This window comes from Mauremys mutica, chromosome 4, assembly GCF_020497125.1.
Source record: "Mauremys mutica isolate MM-2020 ecotype Southern chromosome 4, ASM2049712v1, whole genome shotgun sequence".
Classification (NCBI taxonomy): domain Eukaryota; kingdom Metazoa; phylum Chordata; order Testudines; family Geoemydidae; genus Mauremys; species Mauremys mutica.
In genome coordinates this window covers 9805062-9826801 of record NC_059075.1, presented here as the reverse complement: position 1 = coordinate 9826801, position 21740 = coordinate 9805062, and the positions used below count along the sequence as shown (strand labels likewise).

At 47.2% G+C, this 21740-nt stretch overlaps 1 protein-coding gene across 6 annotated transcripts in view; it reads right to left on the bottom strand.

Annotated features, from left to right (window-relative positions):
• Window positions 1-3596: 3596 nt before the first annotated feature.
• The window catches only part of SAMD4A (sterile alpha motif domain containing 4A), a 207407-nt gene continuing 189263 nt past the window's right edge, over window positions 3597-21740 (bottom strand). For 4 of the 6 annotated variants that reach the window (XM_045013681.1, XM_045013683.1, XM_045013685.1 and 1 more), the window contains 5 exons: window positions 19165-19366; window positions 18299-18425; window positions 12527-12610; window positions 9583-9675; window positions 3597-8384 (listed from right to left, as the gene is read on the bottom strand). In XM_045013681.1, the coding sequence (XP_044869616.1) occupies window positions 8356-8384; window positions 9583-9675; window positions 12527-12610; window positions 18299-18425; window positions 19165-19366 (535 nt within the window). In that variant the 3' untranslated portion in view covers window positions 3597-8355. The remainder of the gene's footprint in view (window positions 8385-9582; window positions 9676-12526; window positions 12611-18298; window positions 18426-19164; window positions 19367-21740) is intronic. The other 2 variants (XM_045013682.1, XM_045013684.1) reach the window with 1 other exon arrangement.

Below are 21740 nucleotides of genomic sequence, written 5' to 3'. Positions count from 1 at the left end.
CCGCCCGCCCGCAGCAATGCTTCCCTTGGAGCTTTTCAACCTGCGCCGCGCCAGCTTTCCGTGGGGACGGCTTTCCCCCCCCGCCCCTGTCATTTTAAATTAGTGCAACAAACACTTGCTTTGCAAGCCAAACGGCAGCTGCGCAGCCATGGGAAGGGGAATTGTTTATGGAAGGAAAGGGCCTTGCGCCTGGGTTTAAGTAAGAGTTTCGGAGTGGGTGAAAACTAACATGGCCGTCACTGCTGGCTCAGCTGGGGCCTGACGCGGTGCGGCTTACTCAGGCAGACGGCCTATGGCATTTAATGAGTGTGTGATCACCTCCCCACCCTTCACTTACCAGGGCAAAGTTTACCTCCCCGCTGCTGCCTCTGTGGCGAGGTCTCGGCCCTGCAGAACTGCACTGGTGCCAGGCAGGAACCTGGCATTCTGCAGCCCCAGCACATTGCAGAGCTGGGCACTATTTGTGGGGGTGGCGGGGGGGAGGACATCCTCCATCGCTGGGCCATCAGGGTATGAGGGTGGGGAGGGTGGCTAGGGCTTATTATGGGTACACTGCAGGTGTGTCCATGAGCCTGCTAAAATTTTGCCCAACCCTCCTCGTCGCCTCTCAGGAAACCCCGCCACCTCAACCAGCAGCCTCCCCCTCCCCCCATCCTACGAGCCCCCTACACCCGCTTCCTCCATTGTGACCTGGCACATGGGGTTGCAGCGCCATTCAGGTTTGGCAGGGCCAAAAAGTTGTCATGCCCTGGCCTGGGTGCCTCCTTCCACCCAGCCGAGGCGGCTCTGCGGCCGCTGCCCTGGGACTAGGATGTTCGACACCTGGGGGAGGCTGGCAGCGCGTCCCAGCTCAGAACCAGGTCACACCGGCTCTGGGCTGGGGGTGGGGCCCAAGGGGCATTACTAGCCCTTGCTAGGGCTGTGTAACTCGCTTGTGTTTCCATGCTGCAGAGCCTGTGGCCAGTAATGGGTGGTTGGCAGCTTTGCCACAGAAAGAACAGAGCTGCTCTTAGTGCGTTATGCAGCACGGCTCCCCTGGGGCACCCTCCTGTCAGGCAGCTCTGTCCTCCCCCCGTGTTGCTGTGTTTGCTCCCCCCACCACCCTGAGGATCAGTCTTTGCTGCTGCGGCTTGGCCTTGCCGGGCCCAGTGATAAGTGGAGACCAGCCCAGGTCATTGCCAAGCTGGGCTTGAGGAGACTTGGGGGTCTAGTTCTGCCACGCGTGCCCTGGGTGATATAGTCCCACCTCCTCGCTGAGCCTCTGCTCCTTCACCTGTAAAAGGAGGCTACTGCTGCGCAGAGGTGTGGTGAGGGTTAATTCACTGGGGGAGGAGGGGAGAAATCACATCCCCTCCCCACCTCAAAGCTATGCGTGGAGCAAATCCTTGGCGCACAGTCTCCACCGCTATACATGGATGGGGAACGCAGTTACGTCTGTGGAGTTACCAGCCCCTGGACCCTGTAGCAATCCCTCCACCGGTCCCAGGAGCTGTGAGGGGCAGGACGGGGGAGGGGGGCTGCATGTTGTTCATCCCCCCTCCTCCCCTGCAGCCAGTGGAGTTTGCAGCCTCCGGGCTGCAGTCTCTTTTCTGTGGAGGGGATCCCTGTTTAAGGGAGGGAGCTGTGTCTAGCAGAAGTTGACAGCAGCTGTCCCCAATAGGGTGGAACTGCTGAGGCATGAAGCAGTTGGTGGTGCTAGGGGCACCCGGCCTCTTCTCTAGCTTCCCCCTGGGAGCTGCAGGGTTTGGGGCTGTCCCCTGCAGCCTTTTCTGCAGGAGGCAGAGTCCCCATGGAACAGACAGCGAGGAATCAGCTGAGCAGCTCTTCATGAGGGTTTCTCCTCCTGAGCCCCTTCTCATGGGTTTGACAGCAGAATGGGGATCTCCCACTCGCTGTGTGGAAGGCCCGGAAGAAATACAAGGTATCACTCCAATACATTCCTTTCACACTTTGCCTGAGTCACGCCTCTGGACTCTCTCCCAAGCCCACAGACCTTTGTGGGTAGGTGAGGAGCAGCGTCCTCATCCTCCTGATGGTCAAGCTGAGGCAATGAGGTTAACCCATGAGCTCCCAAACTCTACTGCTGTTTTTCTACAGTTGTTCGGTGGCTAGAGGTGTTGCCAACTCTCCCAGTTGAAATATCAGCAGGCTCATGCTATGATGTTCTATTGAAAGCCCCAGCTCCTGGAGTAAAAGGTTTATGAAATAATCTCTATAGCGTGTCTATGCATGCGCTAAAGCACGTTTCACACCCTCAGGGTTGCAGAGAAAAGCTTGGAAATGTGACTAGAATGCAGCCTGACGGCACTAGTCGGACAACCAAGAAGCATCCCCTTTGTTTGTTTAAAAAAACCCTCTCATGATGGTTTTTGGAAGCCTGACTCCTGATTTTTGAACACTTGGGGCTGGCAATACTGAGATTGGGCCTCCAGGGGAGTAAATCCAGTGCTTTTGGGGAGTGCTACAGTCACATGAAAAAGAGGTTTGTCTATGTAAAATTAATCTGCCTCTTCTTGTAATTTATGCAGTTTACCTGTTTGAGGGATCACAGCCCATGGGGCTCTGCAAACACACTGCCCTCTAACACCATGACAAAGGCATCGCCTTACGCCTTGTATCTGGGCCTCTGCTCCTGCAGCCCGTACTTATGGGAACAGTCCCACTGACTTTAGCGGGAGTCTAAACCAAATTTACACTGGAGCAATTCATAGATTCCAAAAGCCAGAAGGGACCACTGTGATCACCTAGTCTGACCTTCTCTATAGCCCAGGCTAGAGGACATCCCAAAATAATCCCTAGAGCAGAGCTTTTAGAAAAACCTCCAATCTTGATTTAACAATTGTCAGTGATGGAGAATCCAGCACGACCCTTGGGGAAATCATCCCAATGGTTAATTACTCTCATCATTAAAAATGTACCCTTGATTTCCAGATTAGATTTAGCATTTTCAAAATATACATAGAAGAGAAGCTCTGAGTGTCAGGCTAAGCTTTGCAATGACTATCTCCTTTGCTAAGAAGTTGGAAAAAATACAGAGAAAACACCAGCTAGAGATCTTTCCTGTGGAGGGTGGTAGAACTGGTGATGGTGATTCAGAAGACAGGGTTTATAGAAGAGCAGGATGGCTAGTGGACTCAGATTAACAGAACCAGAGGTTTCTGAGTTCTAATCCTGGCTCTGCTTTTCACTTCTTGTGTCTCCTTGGAAAAGTGGATACTGTTCTGTGCCTCAGTTTCCCGATGGGATTACTACTAACTTTCTGCACCTACCTCGCAAGGGATAGTTAGTTAAACATTTGTGCAATGCTTTGGAATTCAGAAGCCCTAAAGACTAGATTCTCAAAGGTATTTAGGCACCTAAATAATGAAATCAATGGGAGCTAGGCACCTCAATACCTTAATCTGGGCCTAAACCGCAACCATGGGATTTTTACATAAATATAATAAAACTTTTCTACAAAACTAAACAGCTGTTTTTCTTCATTCCTTTGAGCCACGATGCTGGCCTTAAAAAAAAAAAAGGAAAAAGAAACCAGATTTCACCCCCCCAAAACAAACAAACAAACAAACAAACAAAAAAGACTACACACCCCAGTGTTACAAAACCTTGTATTAATCATCTCCCTTCACTTTCAATATAATGTTGATATGAAATATAGCCATGATTCCTAGTTACATGGGAGGAAATGAGTAATAAATACATTGTAGCAAGTTTAAATCACAAGAGTGTTTCACTGGTAACAACATTTGAAAACTGTACACTTGCAAAGAACAGCATCTTCAAACATTAGTATTTCTTTATATCAGGAAGCTTTTACATGTAACAAACATGCTATTTCCATATATGACAAATTTAAAAAATATGCATTGCTTGGCAACATTAACTAGGCAAAAATATTTCTTTGTGCACTAACTTTATACAGAAAAAACAGGACTAAATGCATGCATGTACGATAAGGAACTGCCAGAAGATGGCATGCAACGAAAGAAAGTCCAAAGCTTTTTAAAGTAAGCTTACGTTATGCATAAATACATAAGGGTTATATATTAATAAGGGAGGAAGTATTCTGTTTAACATTATTAACATTCCTGTTTTCTTCCTATTCCTCCCAGAGGAATACACATTCACCTTTAAGTAAAGATAAAGGAATACAAAAAATAAAACTCACTTTGCAAACTCTGATGACTTGTATAAAATCAACTTTAGTGTTATCATAACTGTGTGCAAATTATACTTCTGCAGGATCTACTTTTCATCAGGCACATTTAGAAAGCCTAAAATGGGTCCTGTTTCTGCACCCCAAGAGAGAGAAAGTTGACAACAGACATATTTTTAAGTGCTGATTAAAATCTGAGCTCTGGTTCTCAGTCCTATGTTCTTACATGTGTGGAACAGGGCCTGCATGATACTCGTTCTGCACCGTGTGCATGTTGCTGATCTACTCAAACAAAGCAAGTTCTGTGAAGGCCTGTTGGTGACTGGGGGAAAATCCCCGGACTTCCACCATCTGAGAAAAACAGGCTGATCCCCAGCTCAGGTACCTGCATTACTACTTAGACAAAGAGCTTGTCCGTGAAAGGGTTAGCTCATGGCACCTCAAAGGAAAAGCAGGGTTTCCTCAGTGTCATGAATACTTACTTGTCCCTTACCAGGAAGGTGGGAGGAAAGGGGCAGCTTAGCCCTAATTTGGGACGATTAGAAGGCTGTCTCCACTGCAAAAATGAGCCGTGTTGGACAACAGGGTGACATTGTCAACATCCCACTCTCAACAGGTAAACGCTTGTGTCTGGCTGCAGTGGTCAAAGCGAGCCCCGTTGAGCTTACTGCTGCTCCTATTCAGCAAAGCATGTGCTTAACTTTAAACCCATGCGTAAGTCCCCTCGAAGTCAGCGGAACTTAAGCACTTGTTTAACGGATGTGCTTTCCGAGGAGGGGTGCCCTGTGGTGAATCTGCCAAGGACCTGGCACACTTCGCTACCAGTGCTGGACTCTGCTGATCCTATCCAGCTCAGCAGGGCAATCCGATGGGCGGGGCAGCCAAGCTTGACCTGGGGGCAAAAGAGGTTCATTTCTGCAGTGTGGACACAGCCAAGGACACTTGGATAGACGGAATTTGTTAGCTTCTCAGTGCAGACAGCATCACCAAGCAGACAAAAGCTGCTTTGTTTTCCTCGTCGGCCGTCATTCAGAAGTGAAACCCGAAGCAGCAAAAAACCATCAGCAGCGTTTCATTCCTTGTATGTCTCAGCCTCTTGTGTGTGTCTGCCCCCTACTGTTAATAACTGCAAGAAACCGCCAAGGATAAAAGCACCAATAAAACCTCATACATGATAATAGTGTAACAAACTACTGCCACTGGAAGAGATGCTTGCAGAGATGCCAAGTACACACTGCTTTAGTGAGAAAACAGAAAAAAACCCACATTTATATGTAGTGAAATATTTCTTACTCTGAGATTTGAAATTATTTGATATTTGCTTATTATAAAACAGTTGCATTTGGGGTAAATGGGTAAATACAAAAAAGAAAGGCACTGCCGCTTTATTACTAAATATTTGACTTCACAGCCTTATGCATGCAACTGGTTTTTATAAATAAATTTATTTTATTTTAGAATTTGATTTTTCAATTGAGCTCTACACCTGCACTCAACACAGGCCTCAAAACGGAGCTGGGAAGGACTTCCAAAATGGAACCGAAGCTACTTTTTAATTAAAACAAAAAACAGCAAAACACAACAAAGTCTATCATTAACCTATACACTCCCAATGGAAAATAAGCTTTTTTTAAAAAAGAAAAAAGAAAAGAAAAGAAAAATTGAATTATGTGGTTGTTAATAACAGACATTATCATGGTTACCAGCCATAGCAAGTTAATAAGTAATATATCCAAAATAATATCTCTAATAATCAGATAACCTCTGTTTCTATATTCAGCAAAGGAATAAATAGAATTTCAGATTTGTAAATACTTTGTCTTCCTTTCAAAAGATTCATACTAAGGTGATTGTGTTCACAAGTCATTTTCTGAAGCTGCACATTGTATATAGCTATGAATGCTCAAGATGCAACTCAGATTTGAATACCTTCTCATTTCCTATCCAAGCTGTGTAATACTGCAGTTCATTATCCTCTTCATTAACTTTGTTTTAAGCTCCCTCTAACACATTCCAAAGTCCCCTCCTATTGTCTTCCCTTATTACTCCACCAAATCATGCTCAGTTACATTGTATCATGCATTCCGGTAAACAGGAAACCAAGAAATATCAACTTTATGTCAATCAGCATGAAAAATTGCATTTTGGCACTTTTTGTTTTTATAAAGTTAAGTAAAAATGCTGCATCTAAATTGGATTTACAAACCTTATAGTACATGTAAGAACACCTCTTTGAAGCTGCAGTTTAGCCCTTAGTCCCCCCTTTTAAAATAGTCACGTTGAATGTTTGGCACTGAAAATATTTGCTGCTTTGAGCAATTCCATAACTACTTTCAGAGAATGTCAACCACCCAAACAACGTTAACCGACAGAACTGATTTCTGAAGTATTGTACAGATTCACATAGCCATGGTATGCACCAATATTACTTTTCTTTATATAATAAAGAAAAATTGCACGCACCAAATCATTTCTTACTTACACCAGGGTGAATCCAGAGTAACTTCACTAAAGCCAATGGAGATGCATTGGGGTAAAACTGGTGTAAGTAAAAAAAAAGAAAAAAAGGAAAAGAACCAGGCTATCTGTGTGTCAAGCAAGCAATGGGGATTCAATTGGAACCAGGCTCTGTGTGTGTCAAGCAAGCAATGGGTGTTACTGAAATGTTAGGTGAAGATTCTGTTTTTATTTGGGTGTAAATCTGGAGTTAACCCACTGAATTCAATGGAGCAACTATGGATGTAGGCTGGTGTAAATGAGACTTGATTCTGGACTCAGATCTCAGTTTAAACACTTGCTGGTTCAAAGTTATATCAAATTCACGTATGAAATGAACCAGGGCCACCCTTAACTCAGTTATAAAAAGCAAGGTGTGATAGTTACAGTTCTGGGATGACAGCAGCACAGAGATAGATGTGCATCCGAACGACTGGCTCTTAAATCTTTAATCCACCCACATGCTGACCTTCCTTCCCTTACACGTAATGTCCAGTTTAGCCTGCTTATTACTCTATGGCCACATGCACGCTCATTATCTGTCAGGACCAAGAAAAAGGCAGCAGTGTTTGGGAGCCAGTATAAACACTGAACAGAGCGTGGTCACTATTCATACTGAGAGCTGCAGTCCAGCACTGCTTACGTTTTGCTGCTCTCCCGCATGGTCCCTTAGCACAGGAAGCTCATGCTTTCCCCTTTAATCCTTCTCTACCTCCTCACATCCTCTTGTTACTCCCAGGGCAAGAAAAGGCCCAGCCCTCCACCCCTGTAGTTTAGCTGGCAAACTGTAGCTAGTTCTGAAAATGATCCAGTCAGTCTGGGATGTAGTGGCAGGTCTGTAAAAGCCACGATGCAGCATCTTTTAGGTATTCACATACACAAGACAAGAAACAAGAAACTGATCCCACTTGCTCTCCACGCCCAATCACATATAGTCCCGCCCATTCCACGACATCCCTCCTCTCTTCTCTGATGTCCTCTCCATCCCAGCTGATAAGATGAAAACCCAAGGCCTGCCCCTAGAAGCATAGCTTGGTTGCTATGTAAAATGCAAACCTGCTGCTATTAACAGAAGTAAAACAAAAAACTCCTTTACAACAGGAATATGAGACAAAGGCCTACCAGACATTTTTACACACTTATGTACCCTTTATATCTGCTCTTATGTAAACAATACACAGATTGAAATTTAATTGTTTTAAATTTGGTTGAAAGGACGTTTGGTGGTGGTTGTTGGTTTTTATTTTCCTTTTTGACTGCACGGCAGCTCCAGGAGATGTCTGAGCTCCAGTGAAATACAAGAGTTGTAAACTCTGAACAATAAGTTACCCCCTTGTTTTTTGGTCACACACGTGATACTTGTTAATTTCCTCCTTCAGAAACAGGGTTTGCCTGGTGCCTGTTTGCCTGGTACTCTCCATCCTTCCCAGCTGCAGATTAACATCTAATTTACCAGACCTTGCCTTCCCCCCCGCCACTTTCCCCCTAGAGAGGATGTGTAATAAATGACAAAACAAAGTCCAATTCTAATGATATGTTCACAAGGACAATCTACACATTCACAAAATTAAAACAAGAGCGAGAGAGAAAAAGAGCGAATGCAAAATCTCTTGGAGAATCCTGTGCACGTCTGGAGACTGTTGCCACTGGACCTGCAGCAGTCATTCTCACGGCCAGCGCTGTCACCGGTACACGTTCATCTTCTATATCGTAGAGGTTCTGTCAACGCCGTCTGAAAGATGTAAGTCATAATCAGAAGTAGCCACACGTTGCTTTAAATTGCATTGCCTCAATACTACCATGATGGGCGTGTTACAAATACCCAATTTAAATAAAACACAGCAGATTGGCCTGAATCCAATTGGTAGATCCAAATGTTGGGGAAATTCAGCTCTGGATCCAAACTTGGTGGCTCAGATCCACCTACCTACCTTCCACATCTGTGTGCCGGTCAGCAGGGCGCTGCCATGCCCTCTCTAGTTGTGAATATAATTTGCATGCTGGTATGCAGTAGGGGCTCAAATGTATCTTTACAATCTGCTCTGAGTAAGGGACATGGAGTTCTTGGCTGCTCCTGGAGCAGCAGTCAAGGGAATGCAGCGTGACTCAGAGTCACCATGCCTGCCCTGGTCCCTCCTGTGCGCCAGGAAGGAAGCAATCTGCTTCTGGTCTGTTGCCCATTTCTTGTTCCTCTTTGCCCACTTCCCCGCCCCCATCCGGTGTGGGTCAGGGAACAGTGGCCATGCGGAGGTGTGCAGTGACCTACAATGTAGAGGGCCCATGCAAGCACTTCTTAGCCCCTGGCTCCACGTACCAGAGCATGGCAGAAGAGACGGCCTTGCCCTAAATTAATAGGCAAGGTTCAGAGTCGGAGGGGCACATCTCTGTTATCCTGTGCACTCTGAGCAGGCAAAACTCCCCTTTATGGCAGCGTGAGAGGGACTGCGGGATGGGACCCAGTTCCAGGAGCGTTTGGAAATGCAGCCCTGCCCAGAGGAATGGCAGCTGCTGGGTGGCCTGGGGTTTCGTTTGTTTTTAAAATGCAACAGAACTAGGACAAGGAAGTGAAAGGAACAATTAGAAATAGAGGCCAGTAATGTCACAGAGGAAGCTTTAATGCCATGCCCGGGGCACGGACTCCATCTCATTTCGGTGGAAGCCGATGGGGCTCCCTCGACAAGTCGCAGGGGCCAGGCCTGAGGCGTCGGGGGCTAAATTCCCCTCGGTTCATTTCTGGCCTCCTCTTTCTAAGGCTTCCTGACAGCCTCCTGGTAATGTACTGGTCCCGACTCTTTTCACCCGGGGCCCTGTCCCATCACAGCCCAGGAGTCAGGATATCGAGGGACTCGGTGGTTGGGGATGAGGGGATGGAGCAGAAAACTCCTCAGATAGGGGTGATGTCTCAGCAAGGCCTTAACGAGCCAACTGACCAGTCAGAAAGCGCTGAGAGGTGTGCGTGGGCTTATCATGCCTGCTCCCGCCAATGAAATCCACAGTGCCTATGACGCTCCATGCACAGCTCTCTACAAGGGGACGAAGTACGGAGAGAGAGAACAACAATGAAAAGCCTGGGTGAGGATTAACGCTGCAGACGGGTTTTTAACCAGACACGAGTTATGACAAATGCATTCAGGGTGCAAGCTTTTTACACAGATTCACTGTCTTTGAACATGTATTCCTTGACATGGCTCCTCTGTGCTCAGTCGTGCACAGGCTTGTGAATGGATTAGGGTGGCTTTTAGAAACACAACAGCAGGCTTTGGGCTATGGAGAGTCTTCATCAGAGATAAAAATATTGTATTTCCAACCCCACCTGGAATTATGGATGTAGGCCAAAGATGGGCATGATCTGAAACATCAGATCAACCTGCCACTGCACCCCCACCCTTCAAACTTGGGGGCAGAGTGGATCCAAATTCAGTGGCTGGCTCATCTCTAGGATGGGCTGCGCCAAAACCTGGATCCAAACACCTGCAAGGCTCTGGGAAGTTCAGACGCGGTTCCTGGCCCCTCCCCAGCGCAGGCACAGTAAGATGGATAGCCCAGCTCGGGTGCGCCCCTGTTCGGGGAGAACAACGTGAGCAGTAGGCTGTGGGGTGGCTCCTGCTGCAGTGCTGTGCCCAGGGCAGCCTGAGTGTCAGAGGTGACGCAGAGTGATGCAAGGTGACCTAGAACGATGGCCCTGGGAGAGCCCACCCTGTTGAACATGGAGAAGGGAATCAGGTTGGTGCTGCGAATGGCAGAGGCGCTCAGCCCAGAAAAGCGGCAGCTCCCCACTTCCCCCAACGTCATCCCACATAACGCAGCCCATTTAGCGCATGAGCGAGACTGAGGAAGTACCTAGGAGGGCTGCCGTGATGATCCGACTTCTAAGAGACACAGCAGCAGCTGGTGTCAAGACACTGGTTGTTTTGTTACAAAGCTACAGCTACGCGTAAGGGCAGCAGCCCTGCACGCCACAGCCCACCACGTTACTGCCTTTGGCAATCGTCAAGTGAGCTATTCCCAAGGCAGGGCCCAGCACACTGCACTCCCTGTTCCCCTGCTCAGCTCCTCATGGAAACCGCCTCAGACACACGCTTCAGTTCCTCCCGCCGGAATGGTAAGACTAAAAACAAACAGGTTTGTTAAGCTCTGCTTTGTCTGTTTATTTAAAGCTATTTATAGCACTTTTCGTGTAGAGAGGCCTGGGCCAAGGCAACGTGGGTCAAACCCCTAAGTGGCCTGGCCCCTCCCTGCCTGAGCATCTGCCTCTCTCCCCACAATATACTGCCAGGCGGGGGCTGCTGATAGGGTGTTCTCCACCCTCAGATTCCCCGCTCCTCTCTGCCACAGGCCATGGATTTCTAGGCATGCTACACAAACTCTTTGTGTGATGGGGTTGGGGGAGTGGTTTGAACGGTTGCGATTGGCTGACTTGATTCATTCTTTGTACACGGATAGTTTTTTCGTAGCTGGGTGGCCCTGCTTTGGGAGAGTCACGGCCAGTTCATTGCTAAAGGCACCTGGAGCGTTGCGCGGGGATGGTTCGGTTTGTTATCTACCCCATCGAAATAAAACAACTCACAAAACCTACGTGTGCTGCGATGCAGTCAGATCTTCCTCTGGCTTTCGCCAGACCCCGGCCCAGCTGAGACGTCCATCTTTCTGCTAAGCCGTTGGTTCTGGTACCTGCTCCGTCCACCCACCTCCACCCCATTTGTCTGTTTGGCCATCAACTGTGTCCTGTCTGACATCAACACTGTGAACCATGTGGTATTTATGGTATCTAGCACAACGGGGCCCTGATCCTTGACTGGGGTTCATCGGCGTTACCGTGATACACAGTAACAGTAGTATCAGTCCGGGTTTTCTCAGTGGAGATCATGGGCCTCGCTTTCCCCAGGGCTCAGCCTGAGACAGAATCCTTAAGGGCCTGTGGAAGATGTATCTGCTTAGCTATCTGACATAGTCAACTGTGGCAACTTGACTCTAATGTGGCTCTCCCGGTAATCAGCTCCTGGCATCCGATCCCTGAGGAGAATTCTCCCTTCTACTGGGAAACTGACAGCTATCAGTCCGTAGGGCACCCACACGATGGTGGTGGGCGTTTTTCGAAAGGCACAGGCTAAAAGAACCATCCTGTATTCAGATTTACGCTGGATTTAGTGGCACTAGGATGGAAAGGTCTTTTGGGAAGCCCAAGTTTCACTAACCTACCCCTCCGCTCCATGTCGGCAGGCTCTTGCAATGATACAGAAACAGTGTGCTCAGGCCCGATGCCCAAGTCCATACACAGGGCCAGCTCCTCAGCTGTGTAGATCGGCCTACATCTATTGACTTCCATGCCAGTTTACACCAGCTGAGGGTCTGGCCCTTAGAACTTAATCCGGCTCCCATTTTAGTCCATATGCCAAAGCTCCCACCACATGCCCTTAACAATAGTCCCCTGATTCTCAGGGGTGCTCAGCACTGTCAGTTCCCATTAGCTTCAAGCGGGAGCTGCCGGTGCTCAGAATTGTTGAAAGGTTCTCTCATCTTGGTGCCTAAATAGGTCACCATTTTGGCCGGGGCAGCGTAACCCTCCTTCGCTCCTCACCTGCTTGTTAGCGGTGAGCACGTTCCAGAGTGTGGCTTGGCTGCTGGCTAGTTCCCTTTCATTCTATTCACTCCCTTTTCAGACAGAAGTGCCCCTACCTGCGGCTCAGTAACTTAATGGGCAGCACTGATTAGTTCCCACCACAGTCTTGTCCTGTCTCCTTCAGTCAAGGGGATGGTGGCCGTGACAGACGGCGTCCAGGAGATCAGGAAAGAATTTAAACGAGGAATCCTCCCGGCTGTGCCAGAGACTGTGGCTGACAACAGAATGGAGGGAAGGGAAAAGGGTGCACTCACCCCCCAGGGCATGTTCGGTCATACTCAGGCACAAGGACTCCAGCCTGTTGTTGATGTCAGGTTCTGTCACTGGTACCTGGAACTCTGCAAAGGAAATGGAACAGACTGTTACTCCGGAGACCCACAATGGCAGAAGCAAAGTCACAACAAAACTAAAGGGTAAATACAATAGCTGGGCAGGTAGGAATCTGTTCTGCACTGATATATGCCCTGTGTAAACCCGATGACAGGAGCCTTACTTCGCTTGTGTCCCTCTGACAACTCCTTCTAAAGACTGCAATTGAGCTTTCATTCCCAATATTGGATGTTTTTATGCTCATTTATATGTGCAAACACATTGACTTTCTTACACACACACACACAGACATACACGCTCACATGTAAAACTGTTTAATATCAGTTTTTATTTGCAAACACCATCCCAGCTGCTAACTAATGCCACTGATGGAGATTCACACGTTTGCAGTGATGTGGTACAGAATCATGAAACCCAAACCTTAGATTTGTCTACAGTCTGTAAGCTCTTCAGGGCAGGGACTGTCTCTCTGTTATGTGTTCATACAGGCACCAAACCCAATGGCCACTACGTGCTACCATACTGATGATTAGAGGCTTGGTTTCAGACTGGCCATTGCAGGGCAAGGCGATGAAAGCTGTAGGTTAGGAGGCAGGAGTTTAGAAGAAAATAACCCCAGCACAATTAGGGAAAAACACTCAAATCCATTCATAATCCAGTAACTTTGTTTTACTCATATGAACTGAAACAACAAGGCTAACTTCATCCTTTGCTTGAAGATTTTGGCCTAGGCAGAGAGGCAGAAGCCTAAATACCTTTGAGGCTCTGAGTCTAACTTCCATTAATTCCTCAAATACCTTTGAGGATCTGGGCCTTGGCATATATACCATGGGCCTATAAATTGTTTTATTGGACTGCTAAACCAGGACTGAGATTTCAACCCTACTAACTTTCTAGCAAGGACTGTTTTTTAAAATGGGGCACACTTTTCTTTAGCAGCACTTTCAACACAAGAAACTAAGGGTCTGAACCTCCGTTAGTGTAAACCAGGAGGAATTCAATGTCGCTCCACCAGAGACGAACTGATGTAAGTGAAAGGTTCAAGGTTTGTATTAGAAAGATGCTCACATGGTTTGAAAATACCACAAAGAAAGGGCTTTGCAAGGCCAATGAAGAAAGACAGTCAAATGTCCCTGTTATGCAGGTGCTGCTCCACAGGTACTCAGAGTTGCTAAAGGAATTGTGAAATCCCATCGCTGGGCATTACTGAAGGAGCACCAGTGTCCTCTAAGCCATAGGTCTGCCAACAGCTGAACAGAATGGTACGTGTGCATTGTAAGGCCTCAGAGCTGCATAAATCAAAACTCCCTCCTCAGATCATCTGTAAACACAGCTCAGGAGTAAAAAGGCAGCGCTGAGGCATAGCTGCCTGAGGATGTATTCTATCTGATCCTCTTATCCCAAGGTCCCTAGAGTTTTGTGGACTGGGTCAGCAGTGACAGTGCAGTTCTTAAAGGAAACTCTCTCCAGGCAATTGCTGAGCTAATTTTCCCTGGGGAAATACAGGGCATGGGGTTTGCATGAACTTAACTGTTGGTATCAGATGAGGACGGATGGTCTTGTAAGGCCCTGGAGCGGGATTCAGGAGAGCTGGGTTCATTCCCTGTGTGACGTTGAGCAAGTCACAGGGCTCTAGATCCACGAAGGTAGTTAGGCTCCTAACTTCTGCTGAAATCAATGGGAATTGGAACCCTACATACCTCTGAGGATCTGAGCCCCAGCTGCACAATGAATACAAGAGTACTTGCTTTGTCTACCTTGTCTAGTTGGACTGTGTGGGGCAAAGCAGAGACCCCCCCCCGCCCCAGCCAGGACTCTGCTCTGCCCCGCCAACACTGCAGCCATCCTGCATCTTGCGCCTGCAGGGATCGGGTGTCACTAGCCCTAGGCAATACCGTGTCATGGCCCCGCTCCCTCACTCCTGTGACAGCGGGCTCTCTGCACTGTCGTAGGAGCCACACAGCAGCGGGCTGGCCTCCCTGCAGCTGGGGGCTTGTCTCCATCCTTGCAGTCCTGGCCGGGGGACTCTGCTTTGTTTTCTGAACCTCCACATTCTCCAAATCCCTTCCTTGTCCCCCCGCGTGAGACACGAGGGGGACAAGGAAGGGGTTGGGATAGCGTGGAGGTTCGGATAATGGGATGTGACGGAGGCTGTGTAGGAGGCAGCCAATCACAGAAGGGCTTACAGAGGCAGCCAATCAGGGACGGGCAGGCCCATATAAGAAAGGCTTCAGAGCAGATCAGCTTCAGTCACTCCCTGGAGCTTGAGGAGGAGTAACTGCCTTGCAGGCGGAGGGCAGCAAGCACCCTGGACAGAGCAGTGCTGCAGGCTGAGGCCTTGAGGCTAGGGCAAAGAAGGTGCTGGGGCTGTGGGAAAGTGGCCCAGGGAGATCTACAGAGGAGTCGGCAGGGACGTAGTAAATGGCGGCCATCTTCAGGGTCCGTGGGCTGGGACCCAGAGTAGTGGGTGGGCCCGGGTCCCCCCCTACCCCCACTGAGGAGGTGGCTGGACTGAGGGACTGTGATACTATCCCCTGGAAGTGGGGAGCACAGAGTGCAGCATAGCTGGAGAGCTGTGTCACGCAGAGGACGCCGGGGTCCTGGGAGCAACGTGGGCCCCCGGAACAGAAATGATGGTGGCAGACCACCACCAGAAGAGGGCGCACTGGCATACAGAGCTAATCCCCAGGACAGCCAGCAGGAGGCGCCGCAGCAGTGGACTGAAGCCCATCACACGGGGTTTCGGATAAAGAGGAGTATACTGTAATTGATAATATTGTTATGATTATGCTCTAGAACAAAAGTATTTTATGCCTAAAACAAAAGTGAGGCATAATATTGACTATTCCCTGTTTAGACGTAGTTTGTGTCAGGCTGATTTCATTTGCCACAATGTGCGTAAAGACCAGGCCTTGATTTTTTTAAAGAACTTTAAAGTTGCATGTAGGGCAAAATCAGAAACTCCTCTGTGCCAGGGACACGGGGGCTGTAAAACTTGTCTGTACAAATGACAGAAGTGAAACTAAAAATAAGCTCCATTGCTGGGGTCATTTGAAACCATGCTGGACAAAGCCCTGGAGAACAGACGGTGTAGGTGCCTGTTGAGGGATCTTTTTCCCTTCTTCTGACGCATCCTGTGTTACCATGGAGATCTGGGCTGGTCCCCAAGGGATGACCGAGGCGTGACCTAAGAGTTCTTCTCCAACTTTAACTTCTCTGATTCATATGGAGATAAATATATCCAGCAGGAGAGACGCCCATCGCACAGCTTAAAAGGAATGTGATCTTACCCCGGACATCTAAAGAAACATCTCTTGAGTTCAATGGATCGAGGATATCTAGCATTTTACAGGAGCAATATCAAGATTATTTTCTTTTCACCCCCTCCATGCACAGCAGGTGGAAGGAAAGAGCTTGTTTATCTGAAACCATCATTTGCGGCTTAAAAATGTGGCATGCTGCAGCCACGTACCAAGTAAGGTTGTGAGCTACCTGGGAAGGCTTGTGTTTTAGGGCTCCAAATCAGCCGTCAGATGACTGGAAATTAAGGGCAGGTGGTGTCCCAACAGGTCTGAAGATGAATTAGTGGAATAGCCCACTAATTTATATGACCTGCTTCCCCTCTTTCTTCCAGATCGCCTTTTAATCCGGGCTTAATGCACATGAGATGAAGACGCTGGCAGTATGTCCTTAAATCCCTCCTAGGCAGTCATCGATGTGCATTCCTAGTTCAGGTGATATTTTAATCCCTGGTAGAAACAAGTTTTGGTGCTAGTTTTAAATAGCACATAAAGCTAGAGCCAACATTCTGCCCTCAGATGTTTGCGCCCGACTTGCAGGAGCTGGGGGACTGTTCTAGGCAAGAAATTGGCAGCATTTGGGGTCATTTGAAACCATGCTGGACAAATGACCCATAATATTTAAAAAAGAGCTAAGTATTATTATTAAATTTAGCATTTGTAGGATGGTTTTGGCTTGTTCTTATGGCTTTATTCTTAATTTAAACAATCCCTTTAGATTCCTCTCCTCTGTCCTGTCACCTGGGTTAGGTCCCCCTTGCTGGATTCTCTGCAGGAGGGGGCTCGGAATCAGAAAAACTCCCCGAAGCTCCCCTCTTTGAGTTCTTTGCAAACAGTTCTCCTCAAGGGAGAGAGGTATGACACCCTGTGGAGTTTGCAGGATCCCACAGATCCATGGTAAGGGAACTGAGGCTGAATGCTACAAAGCCAGCAGAGTTAGATCAGCTATGGTTTCACCCCATGCAGTATTCTGCTTGAACAAACAGACCAGCTTTGTTCTGACTGAACAGACATTCACATTAAATGCATCTCAAGTTTACATTAATGAGATGTAAGAAGTAAGGCTGAGTAGATGTGACTGTGCAGTCTAATATTCAGAGCAGGGACAGAGTCAGGACTCCTGGGTTGCAATTCTAACTTCACAATCAACTTGCTGTAAGACTTTGGGCAACTCAGTTAATCTCTCTGTTCAGTTTACCCCATAAGTATAATACTTTCCTACTTCACAGGATTGTTGTGGGGATTAATTCATTAGTGTTTACAATGTGTTTTGAGATCCTCCAATGAAAAGTATTGTATAAATGCAAACTATTAATAATAACATCAAATACATGCATCACTTTCTTGGCTACTCTACAAATATTTTTTTCGGCAATGCCACTTTCCAGTCCTCTAGAGTCCTCATCACCTGCAGGCTAACATGCAAGAAGAACCTATTTCTTATTCTGTAATATTTACCGAACTTTGCCATTACACTGGGCTCTGGATGATACACAGAGGGAGACGCAGTTTCTGCAACAAGAGGCTTGCAATCTAGGACGGTCAAAACAATGCGGACACATAATACCCGAGAAGGCTAGATGGAGGCCCAGGCTGAAATAAGGGTATAAGTTTCTGGTGTGGTAAACTTCTTTTGAGTGAGATTTGTTTCTATGGTGAATTATTACTGGAACAATGCAGATGATTAATACTACTGTACATTAGCAGAAAGGCTGCATTAAAAGGAGCCACATACATAGTTAAGATATACTAGAAAAAACGCACTAAAGTCTCAGAGCTTTTCTCTCTGGATTCAGATGGACACTCAGCAAACCAAAAAGAATGACAGGATGTTCTTACACATGGAAGGGTATTAAAAGCGTGCAAGGAAACAATTAAAATCCCCAGTGTGTTAAAATTCTGCCTCAGAATGTCTCTCTCAAAAGAATTTCCCTAAAATGCATGAAGTCATTTCTCTTCTGCACTGGATTTTCCAGTCCATGTAAAAGCAAACAAGGTGATCCAAGAGCTGCAACATTCCCCATGTAACACAAAGCCTTGCAGAAGGAAGCTATGTTGGGCACTAGCACTGTCAGTCTGTTATTTATAGGGTCAAAATCCCTCCAGTGATGTCTCTGGTTTAATCAATCCAGTAATCTGACTAGTGTCAAAAAATATCTTGGTCGGATTGCAACAGACACTGAGCTTGCAGAGTCTGGCTTGCTGCCAGCCCACCACTGTTCATGCTTGCAATGCACAGTTTAAAAAAAGAAAGCTTTCTATAAGCACCCAAGAATGTATGGTGACAGTTGAGGCTAAGCATTTGTAGGCAGGGTTCACGAGTGCCGCTATTTGAATATACTGTACTCTCAGATGACAAGGGGATGAATAAGCAAAAGACAAATGACTTCTTCCTACCTGGCTGCTGAAACATCAGCATGGTCTGTGGGGATGTGTGGACAGGCAGGGAACGCGTCCTCTGCACTGAGCTATGGGTCCGGCTTGGCATGCTGTTACTACCCCCGGGGTTTGCGAACCAGAGATTCTATGGGAAACAAACACACCAACGATACTGTAAAACAAATGCCAGTGCCATGCTAATGTAGGACACAGTCTGGGTGTGTTAAAAACCTCAGCACGCTCCGTAGGCTAATGCTTTCCTGATCTCCCCAGCCTTGCACCTTCTAGTCACTGGGTCACCCTCTCCCTGCGAAGGGCTTTTTCTGCGAGTGACACTTACTCTCCGAGGGATGTATTTATAAAAAACCCTTGGCTCATTTCTCTTCCTCCATCCCTCTCTGAAGCCTGATTTGTCCCTCTCTCCCAGCTCTCCTTGTCCCTTTTCAGTACCCCACTACACCGAAAAGAACAAAAACAGGAAATGCCTGCAGACTGTTCTCACTGGGTTCGCGTGTAAAATAGAGTATCCAGACACATTAGTCAGATGAGGAAAATCAGAAGAATCATTCCACGCTAACCTTAGCAAAGAGCTGATTAACGTGTTTTCTTTAGTAGCAGTTTTCTCTTCAGCCATTGGGGAGTAAATAGCTACATTCGGACCAATCCCTTGTCATGTGTATGGGCCTGACCCTGCTAAGTCCCGTAAGCCACCCACACCTGACGAAACTGGCAATCAGGGGTGCTCAGCATCTTGTCGGATCAGACCCAAAGTATTTCTCAGCAGGTATAAAAAAAATAGACCCTCCTCTGCAGCTTTGCAGCTAACAACCGTCCTGCAGCACTGGAGGTCTGACATGCAACAACACAGACAGACTGACACACACCTGTCTTCCTTGTTTCAAGATGGTTGGGTTGGCAGCTGCGCTGCGCTGTGCAGCACCTAGGAGTCCACTGGGGCCCAGCAGACCCAGCCGGGTGGGGGGGAGATTCCGGGAGGGAATCTGGAACTGGCGTGGGTTCCGTCTGCCCATTCCTGCACCGACAGATCCAGCTGTTGGTAAGGAGTTCGACTGGCCAAAGCCTCGACTGGAAAGAGGAAAAAATAACAGGTCTGAACATTCAGAATCTTACCCTTTTAAAATGCGAGCCTGAGCTGACGTCTAAATACTTTAAGAATATATTCAAATGGCACGTGGTTAGTAGTGATTAAAGATGGGTTTGGAAATCAGCACAGCCTAACGAGCTTTAGCCTTGACCCTTCTCCCACTAAAATCAATGGAAAAACTCATACTGACTTCAGTGGACAGGGCTCTCTAATGCCAAATTAGCCAAAGTGTCTTACCGAGGATCGCCACAAGAGGGAACAGAATTGCTTTCACTGGAGTCAGAGGATAGCTGCACATGTAAGCCCTGTGGCTAGCATTAAACTTTGGTAAGCCCCTTGAGGCCCTATCCGGCTTACCATACTCCTGTGAGTGAGTCAAAGCAGAGTCCGTGGGAGAGAGGCAGGAGGGATTTGCTTGATGATGGCTGGTGAGATGTAAATGACCTTTTAAGTGCTAAACAGGGAGAAATCCAGACACTTAGCCTGGAGAAGTATATGGATTCTGGCGGTGCCCTGGGGGTTTTGGTATATTCTCCAGAATCTCCGTTTGCACTGATATACCGGCACTCGGCAATCCGCGGTTTGCAAGCGCCATGCAGCCTTCTCAAGATGCCTTTGCTGCTTTGCATTTCCCACAGTGACAAAGAAGGGTCCTAAGCTGATTCTTGGTTCCTCTGTGAGCTATATTTGCTTCCTAGTTTTCTCTTCTCTTGTGGCTCTTTACCTACTGAGGACCTGACACCGTGAGTTGCTGAGCACCTTTGCCTCCGATGAAATGAGAGTTGACAGTGCTGAGTGTGGTGTATGGAAAACAAAGTTAAAATTATAAGCCATCACTTTAATTTTTAAGGGGTTTCCTGGTCTGGTTTGCAGGCTAGGGGGCTCTGTAGGGAAGCACCAAACACGCAGATCTGTCAGAGTCAGTTTGCAAGAAGACAGCCTAGAGCAAGTGAAGTGAGTTGTGCCTCTGTGTTAGGGAGCAGCCTGCTTTCTCTCTCTCTCTCTGTTTTTGGTTCTTGGGTGTTACCACTCCAAATTCTAAGAAATAAAGTAGTGTTATGTTGCAAGCATCCAGCACAAGTATTTTATGTTTTTAACCTAACTTCTCTGTGTGCATGGTGTGAACATAACACTCAGCATCTCCAGATTTGGGTCCACAGGGCCAGATCCAAGCCTCTTTGAAGCCCCTTGCATTCCTGCTTGTTTCTCATGTGCACGTTTTTCCTTTCTTTGGCTTACTTAAGGCTTTAATTTCTCTCATTTCTATATTTGGTTATGTATTAGGAGTTTGAGGTTTACATTTTTGGTTTATTTGGCTGGGTTAAAGTTTGCTCATTTTAAATGAAAACTTTAAAAAAAAGAGAGAGAAAGACAGAAAAAAGAAATGATGAATGTAGACAACTTCTGCACAGAATGAGACACAGGCATTGCACCTGGTATCAAATCTTGCTGTGGATCGTTTGTGCTTGTGTGGGTGCAATTGTTAGAAAAGGGCTTGTCAGTCTCAAAGGCTCCATCCAGACTAAGATGTCAAACTGCATTAACACCTCCCGAGCAAGAGCCAGGTTTAAACACAGTTCTTTAGAATAGCGCTAACACAGTTTGAAAACCCAGAGTAAATGGGGCCAGAAAGTTTACAGATCTCTTAGCCCATTTGGTTGTGAAAAGCACTTTCTCTGTAAACCAGTATGATGCAGTCTTGGTTGGGTTGGCAGCCTGACACTAATGGAGATGGGGAGCAAGTGGATAACAAACATTACCTGCTTAGAACCAGATTCCTAGCTCAGTTGCAGCAGTCTGAACCCAGAGTAACTTCACTGAAGTCAGAAGATCATAGGCTGCTCCTTAGACTATTCTAATAGATCTGCTCTAGTTCAAACAGGAATTATTCTGGGGAACTTCCCTGGCCTCTGTTATGCAGGAGGTCAGACTAGATGATCACAGTGGTCCCTTCTGGTCTTAGAATCCATGAATAAAAGTTCCCACGACAAGCCAGGTTCATGATTCTGACTCTCAGGGCCTGCTTCTCATCTCCCTGATTCTGATGATACACCAGTGTTAGTTACTTCACTGATTTAGTAGAGTTATTCTTGATTTGCACGGGGGAAGGGAGTGACCAATCAGGCCCTTAAATCTCATTCGCTCACCTCCCCCCGACATGTATGGCAGGAGCAACAGCCCAATAAACTCAATTCTTTTACTTAGGGGTAACGGGGCATGGTGATGAAAGTGAGGGGTGGTCTGCACAACAGATGAACAAGGAGTGGAATTTGTTTTCATTTGCCATGTGAAAAACAAGTGTTTGCAGATTCAGTTTCTCCCACAGTTTGATGGCTCTAGTATGGAGGCATTTTG